Source organism: Pinus tabuliformis, chromosome 3_2 (assembly GCF_031772625.1).
Source record: "Pinus tabuliformis cultivar Carrire ecotype Pingquan chromosome 3_2, CPIR1, whole genome shotgun sequence".
NCBI classification, from domain to species: domain Eukaryota; kingdom Viridiplantae; phylum Streptophyta; class Pinopsida; order Pinales; family Pinaceae; genus Pinus; species Pinus tabuliformis.
This window is the reverse complement of record NC_142302.1, coordinates 338,182,811-338,208,064: the sequence shown is the minus strand read 5'-3', so window position 1 is coordinate 338,208,064 and position 25,254 is coordinate 338,182,811. Positions and strand designations below refer to the sequence as shown.

Below are 25,254 nucleotides of genomic sequence, written 5' to 3'. Positions count from 1 at the left end.
TGGTTATCCCCTCCTCTCATCGTTGTCAGGACAACATTCTCCACGCGGCTGCATCTCTCCGTCATTGCTCATTTTCAAAACCTGCAAACAAAGGGCTGCCCTTTCCATCCATGCAGTCATATCCACGTCCTTCTCCTCAAGCTTTCAGCTGCTCCATTTGGTTTCAAAACCTTCCCCTCTGTGTTTTGCGTGCTCCATTGCTGCCTTTCTCTACGTTCCCTTTGCTCCAAACTGCCTCACGCAGTCCTTACTCCATTAGCAAACCAACCCGTGACCATTTCCTTCCTCAATCCCCTCGCTCGAGCTCCTAATCTCTCCCTTAGTCTCCTCATCCGCTGTCCAAGCCTCTGTCGACCTGCACACGTGTTTCCCTTTTCCATTGAGCTGCTGCCAGTACCGTGCCATCCCCTTACTCGAATTCCTCCTATCCATCATGCTATCACCTGCTTCTCCACGTGCCTTCCTCCATCTGCGTAACCTTCCACCTGCATTTCGACCTGTTTTCTCCGCCGCCGTCGACCTGTATGCACATCAACAAAACAAGTTTTCCAATTCTTCTGATTTACATATCTTATGTTTAGCTTTCATTTCGATATTTTTTATTAGGCTAGGGTTAGCGTAATTTTTATTTTAGTTTCATATATTTAGATTTCAATACTTTGAAAATTTTAATTAGAATTTAGATTTTATTTTATTTTTTATATAGTTTAGAATTTAATTATTTTTTTTAAAGTTTCGATTTCATTTAGATTTTTATTAGTTTAAGATTTCATTTTATTTGTACATATTTATTGTTTATTTTAAGTTTCATTTTCATTTAGTTTAGATTTAAACTTTTGTTTATTTTGATTTTGATCCTAAAAAAATAAATAGTAAAAATAAATAATAATAATAATAATAATAAAACATTTAAATTTTTTAGCGAATCAGATATTTTTATTCATTTTTTTTTTTTTAAATTGAAAACGTTTCGTCTTGCTTAGCGTATTGAGAAAATGATTTTCTAAATTTGTGGGTTTAAAGCTTCTTTTGTGCTGAAGTAAGAAATCTAAAGGAGGATTTTTGTGGTATTCGTCATAGTTAAATGTGCTTGAACTCTTATATCTGAAAATTAACTATTGAAAGTGGTGAATTTTTCCTAGATTTGGGCTCTCGAAGCGTAAATCTTTTATTTCTAGGATTGAAATTATTAAGCATTTAAATTTCGTGATTGTCTCAAATATTTAAACTTTAGAAATTTAATTGCTGGAACATTGTTAAGGCATTGTGCATCTGTTGAATCTCTTGCATCTATCTTTCGTCATTTCCCGGATTATTTAATGCTTGTTACATGTTAGATATTTTGCAAATATTTTTCAAGCAAGCGTTAATTTTTTCATTAGCATCAGCGGCGAGCTAATTACTTAGTTTTCACTTCATATAGTGAAGGCATTGGTCTTAAACATTTAAAGATCCAATCAAAGTTTAAATATCAATCAAATGCTTGTTTCCTCCGCTGTGTCTCCCAAACTCGCTGATTCCCAGTTGGTCTTCCCTTATCCCATAGGGTCTACCCCCCTAGCCTAGGGAGACAACTTAAACAGAGAGATCAGGGATCAGGGTAACAACCCCTGGTCTGAGCGTTGTCACTGTGCTTGGACACTCTGCGCGACAACATTTTTTGGCGCCATTGCCGGGCATAGAGTTTTTTCTGTCGTTGGTTTCCTCGACATTTGTCTCGTTTCTTTCCTCTTGTCCTTTCCTGTCCTCGACCCCTTCCTTCTGAGTTTTTCTGTGTTACACTTTTTGTCTGAGTGGCAACTCCACTTCATCTATCTTCTGCAAGAGTGTATACTAGAAGGCATCCAAGCAGTTTGCTTAATCTTGCCCTTGATCCTGAAAGGGCTCTCATAGTACGATTGCACAAACTGTCTTCTTGTACACTTCTTATTAACCTCGGACAAGAAGCCCTCTCTGATATCCGCTTGCTTTTTACTAGCCCAGTCGAGCATGACATCATGGACATATTTGCTCCTTGTGATTTTTCTAACATTCAATGTTTTCTCAATGATATTCCAACGCATGGGATGGATAAATTGCCTATCTTTCAGGGAAATAACGCAATTAGTGCTAATTCACATCTGAAAGCTTTTAGTTTATGGATGGGTAAGTACGCAAGGGCTACTAATTTTAATCATGAAGATGTTAGAATGACCCTTTTTGTTCTGACCTTGGAGGGCGATGCTTTAGAATGGTTAACAAAAAAGCCTCGGGATTCATTTGATTCCTTGCAATCGATCGTTAATGCCTTTAAGGAAAAGTATGGAGATAAGAGAGAAGAAAGACACCTCGTGAAAGCTATTAGCATAATCAAAAAGAGAGAGAATGAAACCGCTGAAGGATTTAACAAAAGGTTTAATGATATTATTAAAGAATTACCTCAAGATTATAAACCTACTGACAAATCTCTTCGAGATTTTTATATTGACACCTTTAGCCCTGAGCCTTCCTATGAGTTAAGACACGCTAAACTTCCTGATTACAGGGATTGCCAAGCTTTAGCCGTAGAGCTTGAAAAGTATAAGGCAGCATCTGGGAAGTCTGAAATCCCAGGTTTTGATAGGGCTACTACGAAACTAAAAGAACCTAAAGGAAAAGCGGTTCAAGAACCTGATAGTGAGCTTGTTAAGAAATTGCTCCAAAAGATCGAAAGCATGGAAATTAATCAAGCGAAATTAACATCTAACCATGCTAAGGAGATAGCTACTTTGCAGAATAGGTTGGTTCAAATGGAAAGAGCGCAAACGGAAAATTTCCAGCTCATAAATAATAATAATAATAGAAATAATAATTGGCAAAAGAAGGCTCAATCTAGTGAGCAGAGACCTCCTAATTCGCTTACTAATTTGGTCGATGATGCTCCGCCTTACTGTCGGGTTTGTGATGCTCTTCATGAGGAGGCCACTTGTCCCATCGTTAGAAGAATTTTGGATAATGCAATGTTTGGGGCAGGTGATCAAATAAATGTAGTGGGTAAAGAGTTTCCTTTGTCTATGAATGATTATATGGAGGTTAAGGAAAATAGTCGAGATGTTATGCCCTTGTCAGCTTTTGGTATAAATAACCTTGAAAATGAAGATGACATTTTGGCTAAGTTATATGGCGAAAAACCCTCTCCAGAGCAAATCATGGAAATTGCTAGAGATAAAGGTTTAACTTATCAGAGAAGGGATAAAGATCAGAGCAGGAATCAAATTCCCCCTCGAACTTTTAACCCTGGTTTAAACTCTAGATTAGACGTTGATTTGGGAAGCTGGTTTAATAATGTGAAAATCTGGGTTCCTGTCTCCGAGATTGTGAAAATCCCTTCCCAGAGAGATAAGTTACTAAAAGCTATTCAAGGTACTCAAGCAAATATTTCTCAACAGAAAGCCCCGGAGGTTGATTATCACGATGCTCCCATATATTTGCAAAGTTTAGATTCAAATAACAAGGATCATCAACCCTTCTTCATCACCTTGATGGTTAATGGATATAAATTGAATAATTGCATGCTTGATTCTGGTGCGTTAGCTTGTGTCATGACCAAGAGGGTCATGGAACAACTTAAATTAAGAGTTTCTAGGCCTTACTACAATATATGCGCAATGGATTCTAAGAAGATTGAAGTTCATGGTCTGATCAAGGACTTACAAGTTCATTTATCAGTTTACCTTGACATTACGATTGTTATGGACATTGTTGTTGTTGATGTGCCTGATGCTTGGGGTATGCTTTTATCTAGGAAATGGGCGTCTGATCTAGGAGGGAGTATTCAAATGAATTGGTCATACACTATGATTCCTTCTCCTAGAGGTGATGGTTTTGTGAGACTTAATAGAGAGCCCGAGAGAAAATTCCATGTTGAAGATCCTAAGAGACCTTATAATAAGATAATTAAAGAACAATCTGACGTTGGGAATTATGCTATCATGTCTAATTTCATAGTTCCTCCTGATGATAAGGTAGATAAAAAGATTAGGGATCTCAATGATAAAGCTTGGTACATGTATTTTGATGGTGCATTGTCTAGGCATGGTAAAGGCGTAGGAATAGTGTTAAAGTCACCCCTTGGTCATATTTTCAAGTTTGCCTATTGATTGGAATTTGAAGCAACCAACAACGTCGCTGAATATGAAGCTTTGTTGTTAGGTCTTGAGTTGGCAAAGTCTTTAAGAATCAAGTTGCTTAGCATCAAGGGTGATTCTGACTTAATTATCATGCAGCTTAAAAATAAATTTACATGTAAAAATCAAAAGTTAAGGAATTATCGGAATGTTGTATGGGATTCTATGGAATACTTTGATGCCCTTGACCTTGAGGCAATCCTAAGAGAGCATAATAGTTTGGCAGATGAGCTTGCTGTAACTGCTTCTACTTTGCAGTTATCTGATGGGTTGATTAAGGATAAGATAAAAATGGTAGTTATATTTAGACCTTCTGTTCCAGATAACTCAAAGCATTGGCAAGTTTTTGATGACGAGAAATAGGTGGTTCGTTTTCTCGATAATTTGGATGAGTTTGAAAATTTTCAGATAGATTCCAAGGAGGATGGATCCGATGATCATGAAGATATCATAAATCCTACTCCCAGGAATGTGGTTGCTTTAGAACAACACTTTGATCGGCATGATGTCACAAAGTTGAAAGAGGAAAATAAAATGGATCCAGGCTAATACATCGAAGTAAACATTGGTACTCTTGGGGATCCAAAGATTGTTAAAATTGGTAAAGGTACTAATGTTGAAGAAAGAAAAAAGTTAACTAATTTACTTCGCGAATATCGAGATGTTTTAGCATTTTCTTATGATGAATTAAAAGGTTATAGGGAGGATGTCATGGAACACACTATCCCTTTGAAAGATGAAAATGCTAAACCCTTTCGCCAGAAGCTTAGGCAGATTAATCCTAAGTTAGTCCCTTTGGTTCAAAGGGAGCTTTCGAAGATGCTTGCAGCAAGAATTATTGCTCAGACGAGGCATTCAACATGGCATTCCAACTTGGTGACCGTTAGAAAAAAGAACGGCACGATAAGGCTTTGTGTCGACTTTCGAAACCTTAATCTAGCATGTAAGAAAGATAATTACCCTTTGCCAAACATGGAGACTCTGTTGCAAAGAGTAACCAGTTCTGGAATGATGTCATTGCTAGATGGTTTTTCTAGGTATAATCAGGTATGGGTTAAAAAAGAGGATTGTCACAAGACTACATTCACCACACCATGGGGTACTTTCGAATATATTAGAATGCCTTTTGGACTAACCAACGCTGGGGCTACTTTTCAAAGGGCTATGGATTATGCCTTCAAGGGGTTAATTGGGAAATTTATTGAAATTTACCAGGATGATCTTACTGTTTTTTCTAAGGATGGTATCAGTCATATAAATCATCTTAGGCAAGTTTTTGATAGATGTAGAGAGTACAGGATTTCTTTGAACCTGGCTAAGTCTGTTTTTGGAGTAACCGAAGGGATAATATTTGGTCACATCATTTCTAAAGATGGAATCAAGATTGATCCTGAAAGAATTGAAGCAATCCAAAAGATTCCTCTTCCCCATAATCTTAAATCCCTTCAGTCTTTCCTTGGAAAAACAAATTTTCTTAGAAGGTTTATTCCAAATTACGCAGAAGTAGCTAAGCCTATTCAGAGTCTTCTGAAGAAAGATGTAAAATTTGTTTGGCAAGAAGACGACAAAAGGGCTTTTCAGGAAATCAAAGGCGCTATTGCAAGAGCCCCTGTTTTAGTTAGTCCCGATTACTCTAAGGATTTCATGATTTTCTCTTTCGCTTCTGAAGATACCATTGCTGGTGTCTTATTACAGAAAAATAAAGATGGTCACGAGCAGCCTATTGCTTTCATGAGTAGAGCGCTTCAAAATTCTGAATTAAAATACAATACCATGGAAAAACAAGCATATGCCTTAGTAAAATCTCTTAAGCACTTCAAGACTTATGTGGATTATTCCAAAATCATTGCTTTTGTCCCACATTTTGCTGTTAAGGATATATTAACTCAAACTGATTTCTTTGGGACTCGTGCTAGGTGGGTTACTAAAATACAAGAATATGATTTAGAGATTAGACCCACCAAGTTAGTCAAAGGCCAAGGCTTGGCTCAAATGATGACCGAAGGTAATGAAAAAGCTCTTGGTTTGATTTGTCTTAATGATCTATCTTCGCCCGAGTTGCAAAGATTAGGAGAGCATGAGTGGTACAAGGAAATTGTTTATTACTTGATAAATCTTACATGTTCTAACCATTTAGTCGCTCATAAGAGAAGGGCTCTTAGATTAAAAGCTACTAAGTATTGCCTCATGAAGGATAGTCTTGGATGGAGAAATCCTGAGGGCATAGTTCTTAGGTGTGTTGATGAAATTGAGTCCAAAAGGTTAGTTTCTGAGTTTCATTCAGGATTTTGTGGTGGTCATTATGCTGCTAGAACTACTGCCCACAAAATTTTGAGAGCTAGTTATTATTGGCCTTCAATTTTTTTTGATGTGCATAAGTTTGTTAGAAGTTGTCAAGCTTGTCAACTGTTCACTGAGAAACAGAAGCTTGTTGCCTTGCCCTTACAACCTGTCGTTGTGGAGACACCTTTTCAGCATTGGGGTTTGGACTTCATTGGGAAGTTTCATGAAAATTCTAGCAGTGGCTACTCATGGATTTTGACTGATACTGATTACTTCACTAAATGGGTTGAAGCCATCCCAGCTAAGAATGCCATTGAAAAGGTCATTATGGATTTCATTGAAAATAATATCATTACTAGATTTGGTGTCCCTGCTAAGATCACTACTGATAATGCCAAGGCTTTTAGTTCTTCAGAATTTTCATCTTTTTGTTTCAAATATGGCATTATCTTATCTCATTCATCAAATTACTATCCTCAGGGTAATGGTCTTGCTGAATCAAGCAATAAAAATCTCATAACCATTATCAAGAAGATAGTAGGAGATAATAAGCGATCTTGGGATAGCAAAATCAAGTATGCCTTATGGGTAGATAGAATTACTAAAAAGAAAGCTACTGGTAAATCTCCTTTTGAATTGGTTTATGGCTTGGATGTAACCTTCCCTGTGCACCTGAAATTGCCAACTTATCAGCTCCTTCAACATTTTTTTATTAATAAAGATGTTGTTCAAAATAGAATAGATCAGATTGTGGAGTTAGGTGAAGCTCGTAGGATAGCTTTTGATACTACATGTAATAGTCAATCTAACACTAAGAAAAGCTTTGATAAATCATCTCGATCTAGATCTTTGCAGGTTGGAGATATGGTACTTATTTGAGATCGCAAGAATGAAAAACCAAGAAAACATAAGAAGTTTGACAGTTTGTGGCTGGGACCGTACATCATCCGAGACATTGCTGGACCAAACTCATTCCACTTGAGCAGATTGGATGGCGAACCACTTGATTTACTTGCAAATGGCCAAATGCTCAAGCTGTTCTTCAAAGAAGATATCTGATGCCATGGGGCATCCTCTGTATTGTATTTCTAACCCTACTCCTTGTTTTTTCAGCACTTTCAGTTCTGTTTTAGGATTAGATTTACTTTTCATGTTACTATACAGTTAATAAATGAAGAGCTTATATCTGTCCTGTGCTTAGTGTTATATGATGATTTTTTGGATGGACGCTACTTATGTTTTATTGTGTGTTGATGGATGCAGATTCTGGATTCTCACATTCTTACAGTGCAGCAACGTGTCCCCAAGTAGAGCCAGATGTTGACCACTACGTGTCAACCATAGCAGTACACCCCCTTTTTCGCAAAAGGGATAGCGCTTGATCGATATGTCCGTGCCATTCAATTATCATCATCAGCCTAATCATGTTATGTTGTAAACCCAGTCTGCATGTGTAAATTGTAAATAATTTTAGCAGATCTGTGTCATGTATGTAATTACCTAGGTAAACCTAATCTTCTAGTGATGATCTACGTTCCGGAAGTTTTTTTGTCTCACCGACCCATGGTCGGCAGAGTTTTCTTTCAGCCTAACCCTAAAGCCGGAATGGATTTTGTCATTAGAATCTTAGGGGAGTCCTAGTGTGCTAAGTCAAGTCCATGTAAAAGTGATTTGGGAATAATCCTAACTATTTGGTTAGATTATTTTATTACAAATTGTTTGATCTACTAGATTATATTTGTGTCGCAGAATTGGGTAGTTTATGAGGGTCTATGTCAAATGGGTTTTCCCCCTTGAGATGTAAAAGTGTAAAAATCATGATGTAAAGTGTCTTGAGGGTTAGAAAAATGTTTTATCCCCTCATAAGTCCTAGGTCCTAGGTATTTTTTTTAAATTTTCCAAAGGCTAAATTCGAGGGTCCTTCGAAAAATTAAAATTTAAAAGGTCCAGGGACTAAGGTTAAATGATTATTTCGCTAAATTTTAGGCCCTTGGTCCCTTGAGTTAATTCAAAGTCAAAATTTTGAGGAAATTAATTCAAAAATTAAAATTTGAATTAATTAAAATGCATTTAAATGATAATTTTGAATTTCCTCATTATTTTAATATCGACAGATGAGATTAAAATATATTTTGATCTTCATCAACGGTTGAGATCGCTTTGACAAGGATCACTTGAACTAGTTGTTGGGAATTTTTTCTTTAAATAGAGTGTCAGGGGTCATTTGAGATTATTCGATTTGTGAGTCTTGTGCTAAATAAAGCTATCTTGTAATCATTTTTCATGTGCAATAAAGAAAGACTTTGGGGTTGAAATCTTGCTGGTGTTACTCTTCTAGAAATGCTGTAAGATGTTTTATTTTTGTGCATAAATTTAATTCCAGCCATTGATGATAGCTTGATGAAGAGTGATTTTAAACACAGGTATCTTGTTTAGTCACTAGGGTTTGAATGGTAGTTAAATTTCTGAATATGATGGTAGGTATCTCCATTAGATTTGGATTTTAGTATCGTTTTCTCCCTCTTTGTTAATGGTTGAATTACGCTGTGTAGGAAATCCTTGATTTTGAAATCACTAGGCGTTCGGGAAGTTCTTTGCTGAACCAACCAACTCCCGAAAAGCATTTTCTAAAGAGCCTATCTGGTTTTGATCTCGGGCTTATCATTAAAACTTTTGTTGTGGATGCATGAAGGGTTTTTTTGAAGCACCTCATTTTAAATCAAAAATTTTAAAAAATATGTGTGGCATAATGACAAATCTGGTTGCTTAGAGCCTTTAACTTGTGAATACTGTAATTATTTAATTGGTTTTGGATTTTTCGTTTCATCCTTTCATATATTATTTCTGGGTGTTTTGTTTTTGTCATTACAAGTTGCAGATCTGAGGAAAAATTCTTTTGTTTGAGGCCAGATCTAGGCCCTGGAGGGTAAGATCTGGCCTCAGAATCAGCTCTTGCAAGGGTGTTTGTTTCAGATTTGGAAAAAATTTTGTGGGTTTTTTTTTTATCTGGAGATTCTGAAGCAGAAAAATATCACTTTAATGACAAATTTCCGAAATTTTTTTTAAGGGTTTACCAGCCTTTGGCTGTGTTTTTCTTTCTCTGGAGAATTTTGAATTTTTTTTTTTGATTGCTCCCTGGGGTCTGTTCAGGGAGAATTATTTTTGAATTTGTTTTAAGGGTTTGTTGTCTCAGATTTATCCCTAGCCTTTGGTTATCCCCTCCTCTCATCGCTGTCAGGACAACATTCTCCACGCGGCTGCATCTCTCCATCATTGCTCATTTTCAAAACCTGCAAACAAGGGGCTGCCCTTTCCATCCACGCAGTCATATCCGCGTCCTTCTCCTCAAGCTTTCAGCTGCTCCATTCGGTTTCAAACCCTTCCCCTCTGTGTTCTGCATGCTCCATTGCTACCTTTCTCTGCATTCCCTTTGGTCCAAATTGCCTCACGCAGTCCTTACTCCATCAGCAAACCAACCCGCGACCATTTCCTTCCTCAATCCCCTCGCTCGAGCTCCTAATCTCTCCCTCAGTCTCCTCATCCGCCATCCAAGCCTCTGTCGACCTGCACACGCGTTTCCCTTTTCCATCGAGCTGCTGCAAATCCCGCACCATCCCCTTGCTCGAGTTCCTCCTATCCATCACACTGCCACCTCCTTCTCCGCGTGCCTTCCTCCATCTGCGTAACCTTCCACCTACATTTCGACCTGTTTTCTCCGCCGCTGTCGCCCTGTATGCACATCAACAAAACAAGTCTCCCAATTCTTCTGATTTACACATCTTATGTTTAGCTTTCATTTCGATTTTTTTTATTAGGTTAGGGTTAGCGTAATTTTTATTTTAGTTTCATATATTTAGATTTCAATACTTTGAAAATTTTAATTAGAATTTAGATTTTATTTTATTTTTTATATAGTTTAGAATTTGATTAATTTTGTTAAAGTTTCGATTTCATTTAGATTTTTATTAGTTTAAGATTTCATTTTATTTGTACATATTTATTGTTTATTTTAAGTTTCATTTTTATTTAGTTTAAATTTCAAATTTTGTTTATTTTGATTTTGATCCTATAAAAAAAAAAAAAAAAAACAAAAACAACATTTAAATTTTTGAGTGAATCGGATATTTTTGATCATTTTTAAAAAAAATTGAAAACCTTTCGTCTTGCTTAGCATGTTGAGAAAATGATTTTCTAAATTTGTGGGTTTAAAGCTTCTTTTGTGCTGAAGTAAGAAATCTAAATGAGAATTTTTGTGGTATTTGTCATAGTTAAATGTGCTTGAACTCTTATATCTGAAAATTAACTATTGAAAGTGGTGAATTTTTCCTAGATTTGGGCTCTCCAAACGTAAATCTTTCATTTCTAGGATTGAAATTAGTAAGCATTTAAATTTCATGATTGTCTCAAATATTTAAACTTTAGAAATTTAATTGCTGGAACATTGTTAAGGCATTGTGCATCTGTTGAATCTCTTGCATCTATCTTTCGTCATTGCCTGGATTATTTAATGCTTGTTACGTGTTGGATATTTTGCAAATATTTTTCAAGCAACCGTTAATTTTTCATTAGCATCAGCAGCAAGCTAATTACTCAGTTTTCACTTCATATAGCGAAGGCACTGGTCTTAAACATTTAAAGATCCAATCAAAGTTTAAATATCAATCAAGTGCTTGTTTCCTCTGTCGTGTCTCCCAAACTAGCTGATTCCCAGTTGTTCTTCCCTTATCCCATAGGGTCTGCCCCCCTTAGCCTAGGGAGATGGCTTAAACGAAGAGATCAGGATCAGGGTGACAGCCCCCGGTCTGAGCGTTATCGCGGTGCTTGGATACTCTGTGCGACAACATCTCCCTAGTGAGCAAATTCAGTGGTCCATTGAGGGCACTGACAGGGCTTCATTATAGTAGTTATTATCCAGTTCTGCACATTTCTTGGGTGCAGAGGTAGTTTGAATCATTCATTCGGGGATCACCTACAGTGGGTTAGAAGGCCTGTCAATTTGCAGAAGATTTTCCTATCTAATGCTAGAGATTTTGTGGTAGATTTGCGGGGGTCGAAGTGCAGGGATATTGACGGCCGAATTTCTCTATTCCCGGTAGTGTGCAGAGGTCACTAGCCAAAGCTTACACAGGGGTCAGAGGATCAGAAGTTTGGAGGAGTTAGGGGCTGGAGAAAGGAGACATTTGTGGAGGATATTTTTGTAGGGATTTTGGAGGCACTTTCATGATGAACATGTATTGAGAATCTAGACTCTACAATCCTAGACACATGCTGTCATAACTTGTTTGTGATAAGCTAAGATCTCTAGGAAGTATACTTCCAGTAGGTTTTGGGCCTCAATTTCTCCTTCTTCTAGAGATCATACTTCAGTAGACTTGCACATGGAGTGACTCTGGTATTGGTTGAGGTAGATAACCCTATCTTGGTAATTCTAGTTACAACACCACATTTGATGCAAAAGAAGAAAAAAATGATGATTCAGTAAGTGAAATTTAAGTAGACCGTCATTATAAGTGGGTCCATAGCTAGTTAAGATTGTCTATGGATAGCTACATGTTGATTTGGGGTAGCATCGGATGTGCTCTAGCCACGAAAGTTGGTGGAGAGGCTAAAGCACATGAGATTTCCAATACCCAGAAATGGTTTGGACAGAATCTTACCAGTTTGGGAGATATTAAAATACTTAATATTTTTAATGGAGTCCCTAAGTCTAAACTTAGGGAAAATAAAATATTAATGTGAATTAATATAAAGCTGTGTTAGAAGGGTCCAAAAGTCATGGATTAAGCGATAGTTAATCTTAGCCATTGATTAGGGACTTAATCTCGGCCGTTGAATTGTTTATAAGAGGGGGCTTGAGGGTCACTTGGAGAACACACCAAGTTGATCAAGATTTCGACTCTTTGGGGCTGGGTTTGCTGAGGAAGTTGAGAGAGTGATCAGAGTTGTAGCTGAGGGGCAGTGAATATAGAAGCAGAGAGGCAGAGATAGCACTAGGAGGATCAGCACAGTAGCTGAGAGTGAGGGACGCAAAACCAGCCAGGGGTTCACGCAAAGCCAGCTAGGGCTCACGCAGAGGCAACCAGGAGCTGTGCAGTGCCTTAGAGGGCCAACGTGGGTGACATAGGGGGCCAGAGGGCCGACGCAGTGCCTCTAGAGGCTGACTCAAGCCAAGCCAGAGTGACGTTGGGCAAATGCTGGGCCTGAAAGCGCTGACGCTGGGGTTTCGTGAGGCAGATTGGAGCTGTGAAGCTATCGGAGTGATTATTAGGGGTTTTTGCCGGAACATTTGTCTCCGACTAAGAGGTACTACTGTCGAGATTTTTTCTCTGTTGGGTAAGCCAGTTTTGGCACCCAGATTGTATTCGAAACTGTTTAATAAATCAAACCCTCAGATAGCTGCACCAGTTTTCCCACATTGGGTTTTTCCGAGGACATTAGTCCAAAAATAATGGTGTCACTTGTGTGCTTGTTTTGTTTCCTTTAGTTGATGATCTGTAATGTGTTGAGCATGTACTTGTATTTATTTTCAGTATCTACATGGTAAATAACTTGTTAATTAATCAGAGATTCAGAACAAGTAGGCAGAAATAAATCAGAAACTACATGGAGGGATTCTAACTGTTAGACTTAGAAACTTCAACATGCTATCGGAGCGTGGTCGCAGATCACAGGAGAACTGAGGACATCAACCGAGCAGAGCAGCAGCAAGTAGAAAACAGTTGTCCCAAGTAACAGAAGTTGTTCCTAGCAGAGGAGTAGCAAGGAAGGGGTGACGCAGTGCCTGCGTCATCAAGATTGAGCCACACAGAGACCAGGAGGGTTGACGCAGTTGGCTAGGGGAGAACTTTAGCCAGTCCCTGATTGCGCAGAGCCTAGGAGCTCTAACCTTCAGTTTGCTGGGGTTTAGGAGGCTGTGGGTAAGTTGCAAAGTGGAGCTGGTGGGGTACTGTAGTCAGAACAGTACCTAATAGGGCAAGGCCAAGGAGGGGGGAGTTGCTACCGAGGATTTATAGCCGAGAAATCCGGATTAGTGATGCAGCTGCATTAACGATCGGAATGTGGGCATGTTAACATTGGCAGAAGGGTTTCTAGGAGGGAATTCGAGGCTCAGACAGAGTGATACCAAGAACTTCCAAGAGGGAAGTAGAGGAGCAGCGAGATGGCAGTGAACGAGGTAAGAGACCAGGACAGGCTGGACGGAGCCTCAAACTTTATAGTCTGGAAGGCCAGAATCTTATAGCAATCCCAGTTGACCTAGCTGATAACGACAAGTACGAGGAGGCAATGGCAAGGGCCAAGAGCATCATTCTTGACAGGGTCAAGGACCATGTAGTACCACATATTGCCGAAAAGGACACAACAAAAGAGATGTGGGAGGCCCTAAAGAAATCGTACCAGCATACTTTTGTGCAGAGAAGGGTGTTACTAGAAAATCAGTTGCGGTCATACTAGATGTAGCAGGGAGAACAAATCGACACTTTCCTCGGTCGATTGAAGGAGATCCGGGATCAACTAACTTCCATAGGGGCCACGCCGGATCAAGAATTGATGGTGAGAACAACGCTGAACGCAGTCTCTGAAGACTGGGAGGTGTTTGTCCAGAGCATACTGGGAAGGGCGACCCTTCCATATTGGGAGGAAATGTGGGCGGCTCTTCGCCAAAAAGAGATCAAAAGGCTGAGCAAGGCGGGAAGCAGCGGCAAGGGGATCAAAATCAAGGAGGAGGAGGTGGATGCTGCCCTAACATTTGAGGGAAAGCAGGAGAAACAAAAGAAGGACCTCTCCAAGGTCAAATGCTTACACTGTGGGGAACTGGGTCATTATGCGACCCAGTGTCCAAGGAAGAAGAGCAAGGGAGAGGCCTCTGAGACCAAGGCTGCGCCAACAAGAGCAGAGAAAGTGGAGACAGACGATGACTGTGCCATGAGTGCTCACATGCCACTTGAGCGGAAGTGGGGAGACATCACGCTCTAGTCAGATGGACTACAGGCGATGAAGGGCAGGGTCCTTGAGGTACCCAACCTCTTGGATTATACCTTGCTACGAGAGCCCCGAAGAGGAGTAGCAGGGCTGGCGGATGTCGGTAGAGACGAATGTGGATGGAGTGAAAGAGGGAGCTACAGTGCAAGAGTCCTAGGACAGTGTGAGGCAGTAGTGCGAGATGCACAAAGTTGTTGTAGCAGCGCAGAGGTCAGAGAGGGAGCACTTGTCAGTGACAGAGGGAGCTTCAACATCAGGAGTGTTTCTAGCCTGACAGAGATGTTAGAGTTGGGAGATCAGTTACTTACTTCTCAGTAACTGAGTTGCAGTGCCGCAGTTAGCAGTGGCAGTGCTATGGGCAGCGCGATGCAACATGATGAGAGGGGTTGCAGTGTAGATGCAGCAGTGGCAGTGGTAGGGCCATGGGTAGCAGCACAGATGTAGAGGGAGTTGCCATACAGATGCAACAGTGGCAATGGCAGGGCCATGGGCAGCAGTATAGGATGCAGCAGTGTAGAGGATGTTGGGCAGGGAGGCTTAGCATCAGCACAGGGACCAATGCCGGATGATCAGGGTGATGTTCAGTAAGAAGTATTATTAGAGAACAGTCCTCGCTAAGAGGGAGTGTTGATTTGGGGTAGCATCGGATGTGCTTTAGCCACGAAAATTGGTGGAGAGGCTAAAGCACATGAGATCTCCAATACCCAGAAATGGTTTGGGCAGAATCTAATGAGTTTGGGAGATATTAAAATAATTAATATTTTTAATGGAGTCCCTAAGTCTAAACTTAGGGAAAATAAAATATTAATGTAAATTAATAGAAAACTGTGTTAGAAGGGTCCAAAAGTCATGGATCAAGCGAGAGTTAATCTTAGCCGTTGATTAGGGACTTAAACTCGGCCGTTGAATTGTCAATGAGAAAAGTATAAGAGGAGGCTTGAGGGTCACTTGGAGAACACACCGAGTTGATCAAGATTTTGACTTTCTGGCGTTGGGTTTGCTGAGGAAGTTGAGAGAGTGATCAGAGTTGCAGCAGAAGGGCAATGAATACAGAAGTAGAGAGGCAGAGATAGCACCAGGAGGATCAGCGCAGTAGCCGAGAGTGAGGGACTCAAAACCAGCCAAGGATTCACGCAGAGCTAGCTAGGGCTCATGTAGAGGTAGCTAGGAGCTGCGCAGTGCCTCAAAGGGCCAACGTGGGTGATGCAGAGGGCCAGAGGGCTGACATAGTGCCTCCAGAGGCTGACGCTAGCCAAGCTAGAGTGATGTTGGGCAAACGCTGGGCCAGAAAGGGCTGACGCTGTCCCTAGAGGCTGACGCTAGGGTTTCGTGAGGCAGATTGGAGCTATGAAGCTGCCAGAGTGATTATCCGGGGTTTCAACCAGAACATCTGTCTCCGACTGAGAGGAACTACTAATGAGATTTTTTCTCTGTTGGGTGAGCCTGTTTTGGCACCCAGATTGTATTTTGAAACTGCTTAATAAATCAAACCCTCAGATAGCTGCATCGGTTTTCCCGCATTGGGTTTTTCCAGGGACATTAGTCAAAAAATAACGGTGTCACTTGTGTGCTTGTTTTGTTTCCTTTAGTTGATGATCTGTAATGTGTTGAGCATTTACTTGTATTTATTTTCAGTATCTACATGGTAAATAACATGTTAATTAATTAGAACAAGTAGGCAGAAATAAATCAGAAAGTACATGGAGGGTTTCTAACTGTTAGACTTAGGAACTTCAACACTACATATTGAGTAGAAGGTTATGTAATGTTTTGTCAATAATTGTTATTGTGTTTGGAGCTTTGCCGAAGGAGGTTATCCCCTTGAAGAGGAAAGTGAACATAGCTCACTATTTTTTATTATCAAGAGATCTTTCTCAGGGTTTATCTATTTTCTGTTGTGATCTTTGATTTTGCACTATGTTTTATATGATTGCTCTGATGTTTTGAGGATTAGTACATTACAACCGTTCAAATGAAGTTCAACGTAAAATTCCTATTTTGAGAAATTTGCCAATTTGGAAATACCACTACACAAAGTGAACTGCATATAGTCACCATTTAGATGAGAAAAGCCTCTCTGATTGCTGCAAATTAGTTTCTCAGTCAATGGTGAATGTGTCATAGTATGTACTATAGCTCTTAGATCCTGACATTGCCTCTTCAGTCAGGATTGTTGAAGTTGAACGTATTAATAGCTTTGAAATCTACTCATGAGATATTGTGTTTCTTGTCATTTCATATCTAGCCAAGGCATATTTACATATAGCTGGAGACATATAACAAAATGAGACTTTGATATGTCAAGGATGACTGGGCATGTTCTACATTGCAATGGAGAAAATTTGAGTAATTGAAGGACTGGATACACTCTCAGAATCAGAAGGGAAGAAGAGGCATTGCTTTCCTTTTCCAAAATGTTTTAGAGATAATAAAAAAGAATGTTTCCATTAATTGATGTTCAAATTATCCCATGCTAAGATGGGGCAGAGTGACTGCTTTGAGAAAGTTGGTGTAAATTCAAGAGCCAAGAGCAGTCACTTGCATAATTGCCACTTTTATGTGGGTTCATTTTAAAGGACTGGGTGGGTCTCGAACAAGCAACAAAACTTCACTGTTGTGATTTCTATATGAGATTAAAAATTGACAACAATATATTCGCAAACTAAGAAACTTCTCCGGGATGACTCCAATAATAAATTCAGCATGACAATGACATAGACTTATGTCATCTGATCGGCCTGTGCAGGATCCCGGATTTATCTGATCTGATATGATCTATCCAAGATCTTCTTGGGACCTGTTTCCAACTTGGAAATGCCAGAGGATCTGTTCAGGATCCGTTTTTGGCCTGTCAGAAATGTCAAGCTTGTGCATCAAAAAAAAAACGAAGGCAAAGTGTGGGGCTGTATCCCTAACATTTCCTATAAAATAGTCCCTTCCATTTCTAAAACACACAAATATGAGTTTTGATAACATCCTGCATTTCTAAGCTTGTGAGAACAATTTGGAGTGACATGTATTTGGAGATTTGACTTTTCTGTGTTTTTGGTACATGGTTTAGATTTATATATGTTCCCCCTATCCAGATCCTGACTTCTCATAATATCTGGTGGATTCATTTCTGTATCCATATCTGTTTCCATGCAGCTTAGCATAGGTGTGAGCTCAACATGCAAGTGAGCTTACCAACTGGCAATATGCAAGTATTATTTAAATATTAAATGCATTTCAGTGCTAAGATGATGTTGTGCTAGAATGACGTGCACTTTATATTGATCATTAATTACTGTTGTGAAACAGGATGCTGGTTTTACAGTATGCTCCAAATGGAACACTCTATGAAAATTTGCATGGTTTGTGTTTTTATGCCCTTTATCTTATGGGCATTGCAACTTTCGTACTTTTTCTTTTTCTGTTCCCTGAATAGGATATCCTTTTACAGTGGTCATACCTGTAAACTATCTGATGCAGGTGGAGAACAACTTTCCTGGAGGCAAAGAATGAGAATTGCAGTTGGCACTGCGTATGGCTTATCTTACTTGCATCACTCATGCAATCCTCCACTGCTTTTCAATGGGAAGTTCAATTCATCAAATATTTTTCTAACTGAAGACTATGCAGCCAAGGTGCATATCTAAACTTTTGTGATGTGAATGAGCCTTGTCAAATTAACACTGTCATATTGAAACTCTGAAAAGCTTTTTCTGGTTTCTGACTGTAACAAAAGAGCTGTAAGTTTTGGCTCATGGTAAGACAAAAATAAATAGTCTTTTTATTGTTGGTCATCAAAGTATAATTGTTGTCTACAGGACTGAAAAGTCATGTTGCAAACATCCCCATTATATCACGAAGAAATATCGAAGTCACGATTTTTTGGCCTTGAAGATTTTTTGGTGGTATCTTAATTTTGCCGATGTTTGGCAATTTTTACCGATATTTTCTCAATTTTTATGATTTTTTGGTTTTCCTGACCCTTGCCGATTTTATCCCGATGCTGATGTTTGCAACATTGTGAAACGTTGATAAAGTCAATTATTGGTTTGTTAATTTTTTGATACTGACTCATTTTAACAGGAAGTTTTTCCAAGCTATGAAGTACAGTTGTGGCCTAATGGAAACCTCAATATTATTACTATAGATGCAACTAATTTGGGGGTAGAACTTAGTTTAGAACCTCATAAATTAAATTGTGTTCTGTGTAGACAAAGTCAGTAGCTAGTAGGGAGTTGGACTTAGTTGATTAAAAACTGATTTGAAGCCATCTAATTGTTGATTTTTGTAACATCAGGAGGTATTCCTGCATGCCAAACAGGCCTCCTAAATTGGCCAAAGAATATTGTACAAAATGAAAAATAAAAATTATTATTTTTGGCCTTCATGTAGGCCGCAGAAGCCAAGTCGGCCCCACCATATGAATTGGTGTGACCCTTGGTCAAAACAAATGTGGAAAAATTTAGAGTCGGGATTAAATCGGCAAGGGTCCAGAAATTGAAAAAGTCATTAAAGTTGGGAGGTTTTTGAAAAAATCGGCAAATAGTCCACAAAATATATATATATATATATATATATATATATATATTATATTTTAAGCATCTGAAGCATCCACAATTTCAAATAAATGCATTTCCACATAAACATGAAAAGAAAGCTAATATATAATATGTATATGAAGTCTAGTGCTACATCACATATCAAAATAGTGAGTCAAGTCCTGAATTTTGAGTCCAAACTCAATCTCAAATCTCAAGAGTCAAAATATCAACAAAAACTATAATAAATGTATATCATGAGTCATCTACATGTCATAAAGTAATCAGTCACTGAGATCCTCTGCCCCTTTTATGGGAGTAGGGAATGGCTTTGCCTTTTCCTCTAGAAGAAGAAGGTCGTGCCCCTAGGGCTACAAATGGACTCTGTCGTTCTCTGTCATCCTCTGTCATCCTCCTCTTGGGCAATGGGAAGTGCCTCCTCTCTCCACAGGGATGAATGGCAGAAAGAAGAGTGTTTTTTCGGCCTTTTCCCTCACTTATCCGCGGCTTGGGTAGGCTTCGCGATTTTTTTGGTTGACTTCTGATTAAATCACGACTTTTTCGTTTTCGAAAAAATTGCCAAAAGGTCGGCCGATAAAATCGGCTAGCCCAAAAAATCAACTTTGCTGATTTTATCACGGCTTTATCGCGACTTTTTCCACACTGGTCAAAACCCACCTTGTTTGACCACTATAAATATCTATTTGACCTCCAACATTCGGACAACTCAGATCACTCATCATCTTCTAGTCTTCTCTTCACACGTGCGAAGAAAAATGAGGAGAATTTATGAGTGATAGGTAATTGAAGCTGCTCATTGACATCTTTGACCTGCCTGTTTTGACTGAGATTCAGACTTCTATTTGACCAAGTCTTGGACGAGTTTTGACTGCTAAAGAAGAGGAGTTTTGACTGCTGAAGAAGGTTGTGTTGACCACTGAAATTTGATCCTGTCTGACAGCAGTTCTGGGTATTTTGACCACAGTTGACCGCAGGGCATCTGACCACAGGTTCAAGCTGACCTCAGGGCGAATTTCAGCCCCCTTTGACCAGAATTGACTCAGGCAAATTTTGAGGTTTTGACCAGATTTGACCAGATTTGACTGGTAATTTGAATTTGGATTGGGCACAGATTTCTAGAAAGATTCTGATTTGTACTTTTGAAGAATTAATTCTCCTAAGAAGAAAAGTTGCTGGGTTTTTCCCCCAAGTGGGTTTTCCCAGGGTAAATTTGTTGTCTCTATTGTGCTTGGCTGTCTCTTATTGATCCTACTGTTGAAGATTTTCCAAGTATAATTGCTTAATGATACATGTGATATGTGACAAGTTAATCTGATAAATCATTGGAAGTAATTATCAAAGTTAGAAGATCAGATTCTACTGTGCACTATTGTAGAAAAATCAACACCAATAATAATAAGAATAATTAAGTAATTTAAGGTCATGGCCTAGCCAGATGCCAAATTGACATATGAGACTCCCTAGTTTGTGAGTGAAGGTACCCCCTCTTCAAAGTGAGTTGACTGCTTAGTCTATGGCAGTGTAGATATTATACCATACTTAGCAGCAGGGTACTAGAACATGAACTTCAGTCCTAGATATAGGAGTTGTCCAGATCGTAGTCTGCATATTATTCTTATTAAAAAGATAAATTAAATACCTGATATTTGTCATTAATGCAAGAATGCTTATAAAATCACTGTCTTGAGCATTGATGTATGTAGTGCTCACACTTGGACTTGTGCCCAGTTTCTTCCGATGATTTTATTCAGGGTATATTACTTCTTTTATCCTGCCGTGTCATATATGATAGATTCACTAGACCAATGTAATGCAGGCTGCAGTCCAACTTAGGCAGCTTAGGAGATTCTTTAGGTTGCCTACCTAAATTGAGTCCTAGTTCATTGGTTATCTTAGGTGTGAAAATTGTGGAAGCTAATTAATATTGATGTCTAAACCCATTCACATTATTTAGCTTGATGCTTCTTTCAGTAGCCCTTCGTAGGTCTAAAAATACACTTGGATAGTGTGATTAGAAATCAGACAATGCCTATTTATAGGATTTCCCCCTAAATTGGTCAATTAGAGACATCAAGCCACACAATTAGAAAAATCTAGTGTATTCTTAGAGATTTTCCACCTAAGACATGTTGATATTTTCTTGAAATTGATTCTGTGTTAGATTTTGGGTACATGGGGGACACTATGCTCAGTGCACACTGCACACACACACACACTGTTGATTTTTCAGGATCTTCTAGTTTGATAATTACTTTCCAATGATTTCTTAATTAATCCATCTTATCATTAACAATTATACATAGACAATCTCAATAGTAAAACAATAATGACAGTAGGATCATAAAGAGACAACCAAACACAAGAGACATAATTTACTCTAGGAAAACCCTAACTAGGGAAAAACCCAACAACCTTTTCTTAGGAAAAATTGTTCAATTCAAAAAGAGATACACTCTGATTTTCCAGTCAAATTAGGTCAAACAAGACTAACAACTAGCACAGGTCAAGCCTGGTCAAAACTGTCCAAAAATAACTCGAGTCGACCTGCAGTCAACTGCCTAGACACAGGCCAAATTTCAGCCTCCTGCTACTGCCTAGAAAACTCGGTCTGCTGCCCAGAAAGATTCTGTCAGCTGCCCAGAAGATTTGGTTGTCAACACAGGTCAAACTTAGGTATTCTTGCTCTCCCTTTCTCTTCTTCACATGTGTGATCAGAAAAACAGATGATTTAGTGATCTGAATTGGTGCCAAAAGAGTGAAGATGAATGGGAATATATGGGGGAATATATAGTGGCTGAAGGTGCCTGAATAGGTGTGACTTTTCACTGAGCTGACTTGAACTTCTTGGAGGGCTGACTTGACTTTTGGAGGTAAAATAATATCAAATTAAAATTTTTGAATTCCCTCCCTTTTAAATTTTTTTTTAGGGCAGACTTAAGTTCAAATTTGTATTTTTCATTTTCTTTTCCTTTTGTGGGCTAATACAATTAATGAATACCGATTGTAGCGATCAAAATTCAACACTCCCTTTTAGCTAGGTAGGTATTCTCTTTGATTTCTTCAGAGGTTCTCTTGTTGAAAAATTTCTCCATTTCAAGAAAAAGGTTGAATGATCTCAGCTATGTTGATGAATCCATCCACCTCATGTTCTATACCAGAACCACGTGGAAGGCATCTTGCATCAGCGTCATGCAAAGGGATCTAGTCACCCACTAGACAACCCTTTGCAAATGGATCTATTCACCCACTAGCCAAAACCCATGGCAATATGGCCAAAAGACCTTCTGGCTGGGGTCAACAAGACTAGCGTTGGGTCACCAACTCAATAAATCGTCACTTGGAGTCATGTCAGGAACTCACTAAGAAATGGTGAAACCAGAGGCCCATTTACCACTCCCACATCTCGTCACATGCTAATGAATGGAAAAACACTTGCATGATGTTGTAAGGCATTGACTCAACCAACTATTGGCAATATCGTCAGGTAACCCTTGACTATGGGAACACTCCGGGACTTGATACTTTTTGGGCCAATCTCCCTAGTCACATTACATAGCTCCCAATCAATACCCATGACCTAGGGAGAATCTCCGCCCCTTAATGCTACAACATCAACACTCCCTTTAGCCGAGGGAAGCATTCTCAAACACTCCAAGCTTGACCCTGAACTATACAAACTTCATTCTGGGACAGAGGCTTTGTGAGAATGTCAACAGCTTGCTTGTCCATAGAAACACATTGGAGCACATTGCTCCCTTCTATATGATGTCCCGGATGTGGTTGTACCATGATCTCAATGTGCTTTGATTAGTCATCATGGTCGTCTCTTACAACTTATCAAACAATCCTGTGAGTAGCTTCTGATGCCACACTGCTTCGCAACTCGCCATACAAGCTGAAGTGTACTCAACTCCTACAGTGCTAACAGATGTATGCTTCTTGCTCATCTAGGATATCATAGAAGAACCTAAACTGAATCATCATCCTAATGTGTTCATCTTGTCTTTTGCACTTTCTGTCCAATCTGAACCTATATATCCCAACAACTGTACTTCATTGTTTGAGACATATCTCAATCCATATCCAACTGTACCATGCCGGTACCTCAACACATGTGCCACAACTAATTTCTGACCACCCCGACTGGGTGCTCCCATTGACACTGAAACGAATCCTTTTGTGGCAATCCTGGCTACTCCCTTTGCCACTCAACTTCTTCAAGCTAGTTACCATGGGAGTGGCGATGGACTAGCTGTCCATTATCTCAAATCTCTAAAGGATTGTAATAATATGCTTTGGCCAAGGAAGATCTCACACAGCGTTTGCCACACTTCTAATCCCAAGAAGTAATGTATCCAACTTGACTGCTCCCTTTATCATAGAAGCAAATCCTCCTGCCATTGCTACTCCCTCTATCAAATGAGTTTTTTTGCTCCTGTCAGAAACAAGTCACAAGATCAACCAAGACTCATCAAATATCCATCAATCCAAGAATACCATGCCCGATGTTTGAACAAAGCTTTCTTCAGCCTGCAGACATGAGATTCCCTCTCATGTACCTCAAATCCCTAAGGTAACTCTATGTACACTTCTTCCACAATTGCTCCAATGAGGAAAGCAGTCTTTACATCCATCTTATGTAACCTCCAACAAAAGCAATAGAAATAATAGTTCTAAAAGAAGTGTACTTGACCACTGGAGCAAACATCCTCTCATAGTCTTCTCCCTCTTTCTGGGAGAACTTTCTAGCCATGAATATTGCTTTGTACTTTTCTATGCTACCATCTGCTGCATACTTGAGGTTGTAAAACTTCTTGGAAGTCACTACTTGACTTCTCCTCAAGTCTCAACACAATTTGCTTCATCATGGCATCCTTCAAACTTGCTAACTTGCCTACTCCTTTTGAACTAGGAGCTCTTCTGGTCATCAGGCATGGCTCTAGATGTTAGTACAATTTATCTCTCTTGAGCACAAATCACTTTAGCTCAATTTATGCTTGATCCTGGGAGAATCCTCTTGCCACAATTTTTGATTCGTTCTTCCCGGTGGTTTAAGGATGACCACCAACACTGGAACGCTTAGTGCAGTTCCCGGAACTCTTCCAAAACTGGCAAGAAGCTGGTGTCTTCTGCTAGAGGAAGTGTTCTCAATCTGTGATGGTTTAAGGATGACCAACAACTCTGAAGGCATGTTCAGGCATCTTGTCTCTGGCTACAACTCTGAAACTGGTGTGGCAGGTTGTGGCTCAGGCTCGCTTGATGTGACTTTGAAGCTTGTAGATGACCATCATTTCCCCCCCTGTCAGATACAAGGTGAGAAGATGGAGAAAACGCAACTGCAAGACTGTTCAATACTCTGGAACAAGTTCTGACATGTGTTTGGAATATCTTCTTGGCTGTTGATGCCCATTGCCAAGAAGCGATCCATCCAAGATGAATCTTTGTTCTTGCAGGTGGTTTGTTTCTGAAGCATCTGTGTGAAGAATGGCTGGTTTTATAACAGTGCTCACATGGATGAAGATCAAAACAGTGATCTTTCAGATGGCCAACTCGGTCACAGTGTTGGCATTTCACAATCTGTTGTTGTTGTTGCTGTGGTGGAAGAGGAGTAGAATCTGGAATAGCTGAACTGTCATAAGGAGCAGGTGAACTGTCATAAATGAATCCAGCACTCTGAAACTGAATGGGCTTGGCATAGTCTGGAATATGAAAGGACAAGTCCTTTTCATATCCAAGACCAGTTCTGTGCTTGTTGTGGACAAGCTGTTCCCAAGGTCTGATGATGGGCTTGGGAAGTGCAGACTGAGTTTCTGCATCTGCATGTACAACTGCTGCTTTATCTGTAACATTATTAACATGCTGTTTATGGGAGTCTGCTTCATTGTTCTGAACAGAAACAGGTTCAGAATGATGACTCCACTGGTGTAATTCTTCCTGCTGTAGTTTTGTTTCAAGCTGCAAAAACTCAATATTCTCATGTGCAGTTTGCAGAGAGGTTTGGATGTCAAAGAGAGTTTCTTTGTTAACTTTGACCATCTCATCAACAGTGGAATGAATTAGGATATTCAATAACTTTAATGCATCTTCAAGTCTGGCCATTTTTCTTCAATGTCACTTAAAAAACACAACTGAGGCAACAGCAACAGAAAAATAATATTGTACTCTTACTACAAGATATTGTAAGGGCTTATCAAGTGGCAACAATGTCGCGAAAAAGGTTGATGGAGCAGGACCTGAGTAAGCTGGATGTTACCAAGTTAAGTTACAATAAACATTGGTATAATTGGGCACATGGT

General features: G+C 39.3%; 1 protein-coding gene across 7 annotated transcripts in view; it reads left to right on the top strand.

Moving 5' to 3' along the window:
- LOC149180873 (protein MALE DISCOVERER 1-like) overlaps nucleotides 1–25,254 on the top strand; it is a 333,331-nt gene that overhangs the window by 280,337 nt on the left and 27,740 nt on the right. For all 7 annotated transcript variants that reach the window (XM_089416349.1, XM_089416350.1, XM_089416351.1 and 4 more), the window contains 2 exons: nucleotides 17,709–17,761; nucleotides 17,880–18,034. In XM_089416349.1, the coding sequence (XP_089272475.1) occupies nucleotides 17,709–17,761; nucleotides 17,880–18,034 (208 nt within the window). The remainder of the gene's footprint in view (nucleotides 1–17,708; nucleotides 17,762–17,879; nucleotides 18,035–25,254) is intronic.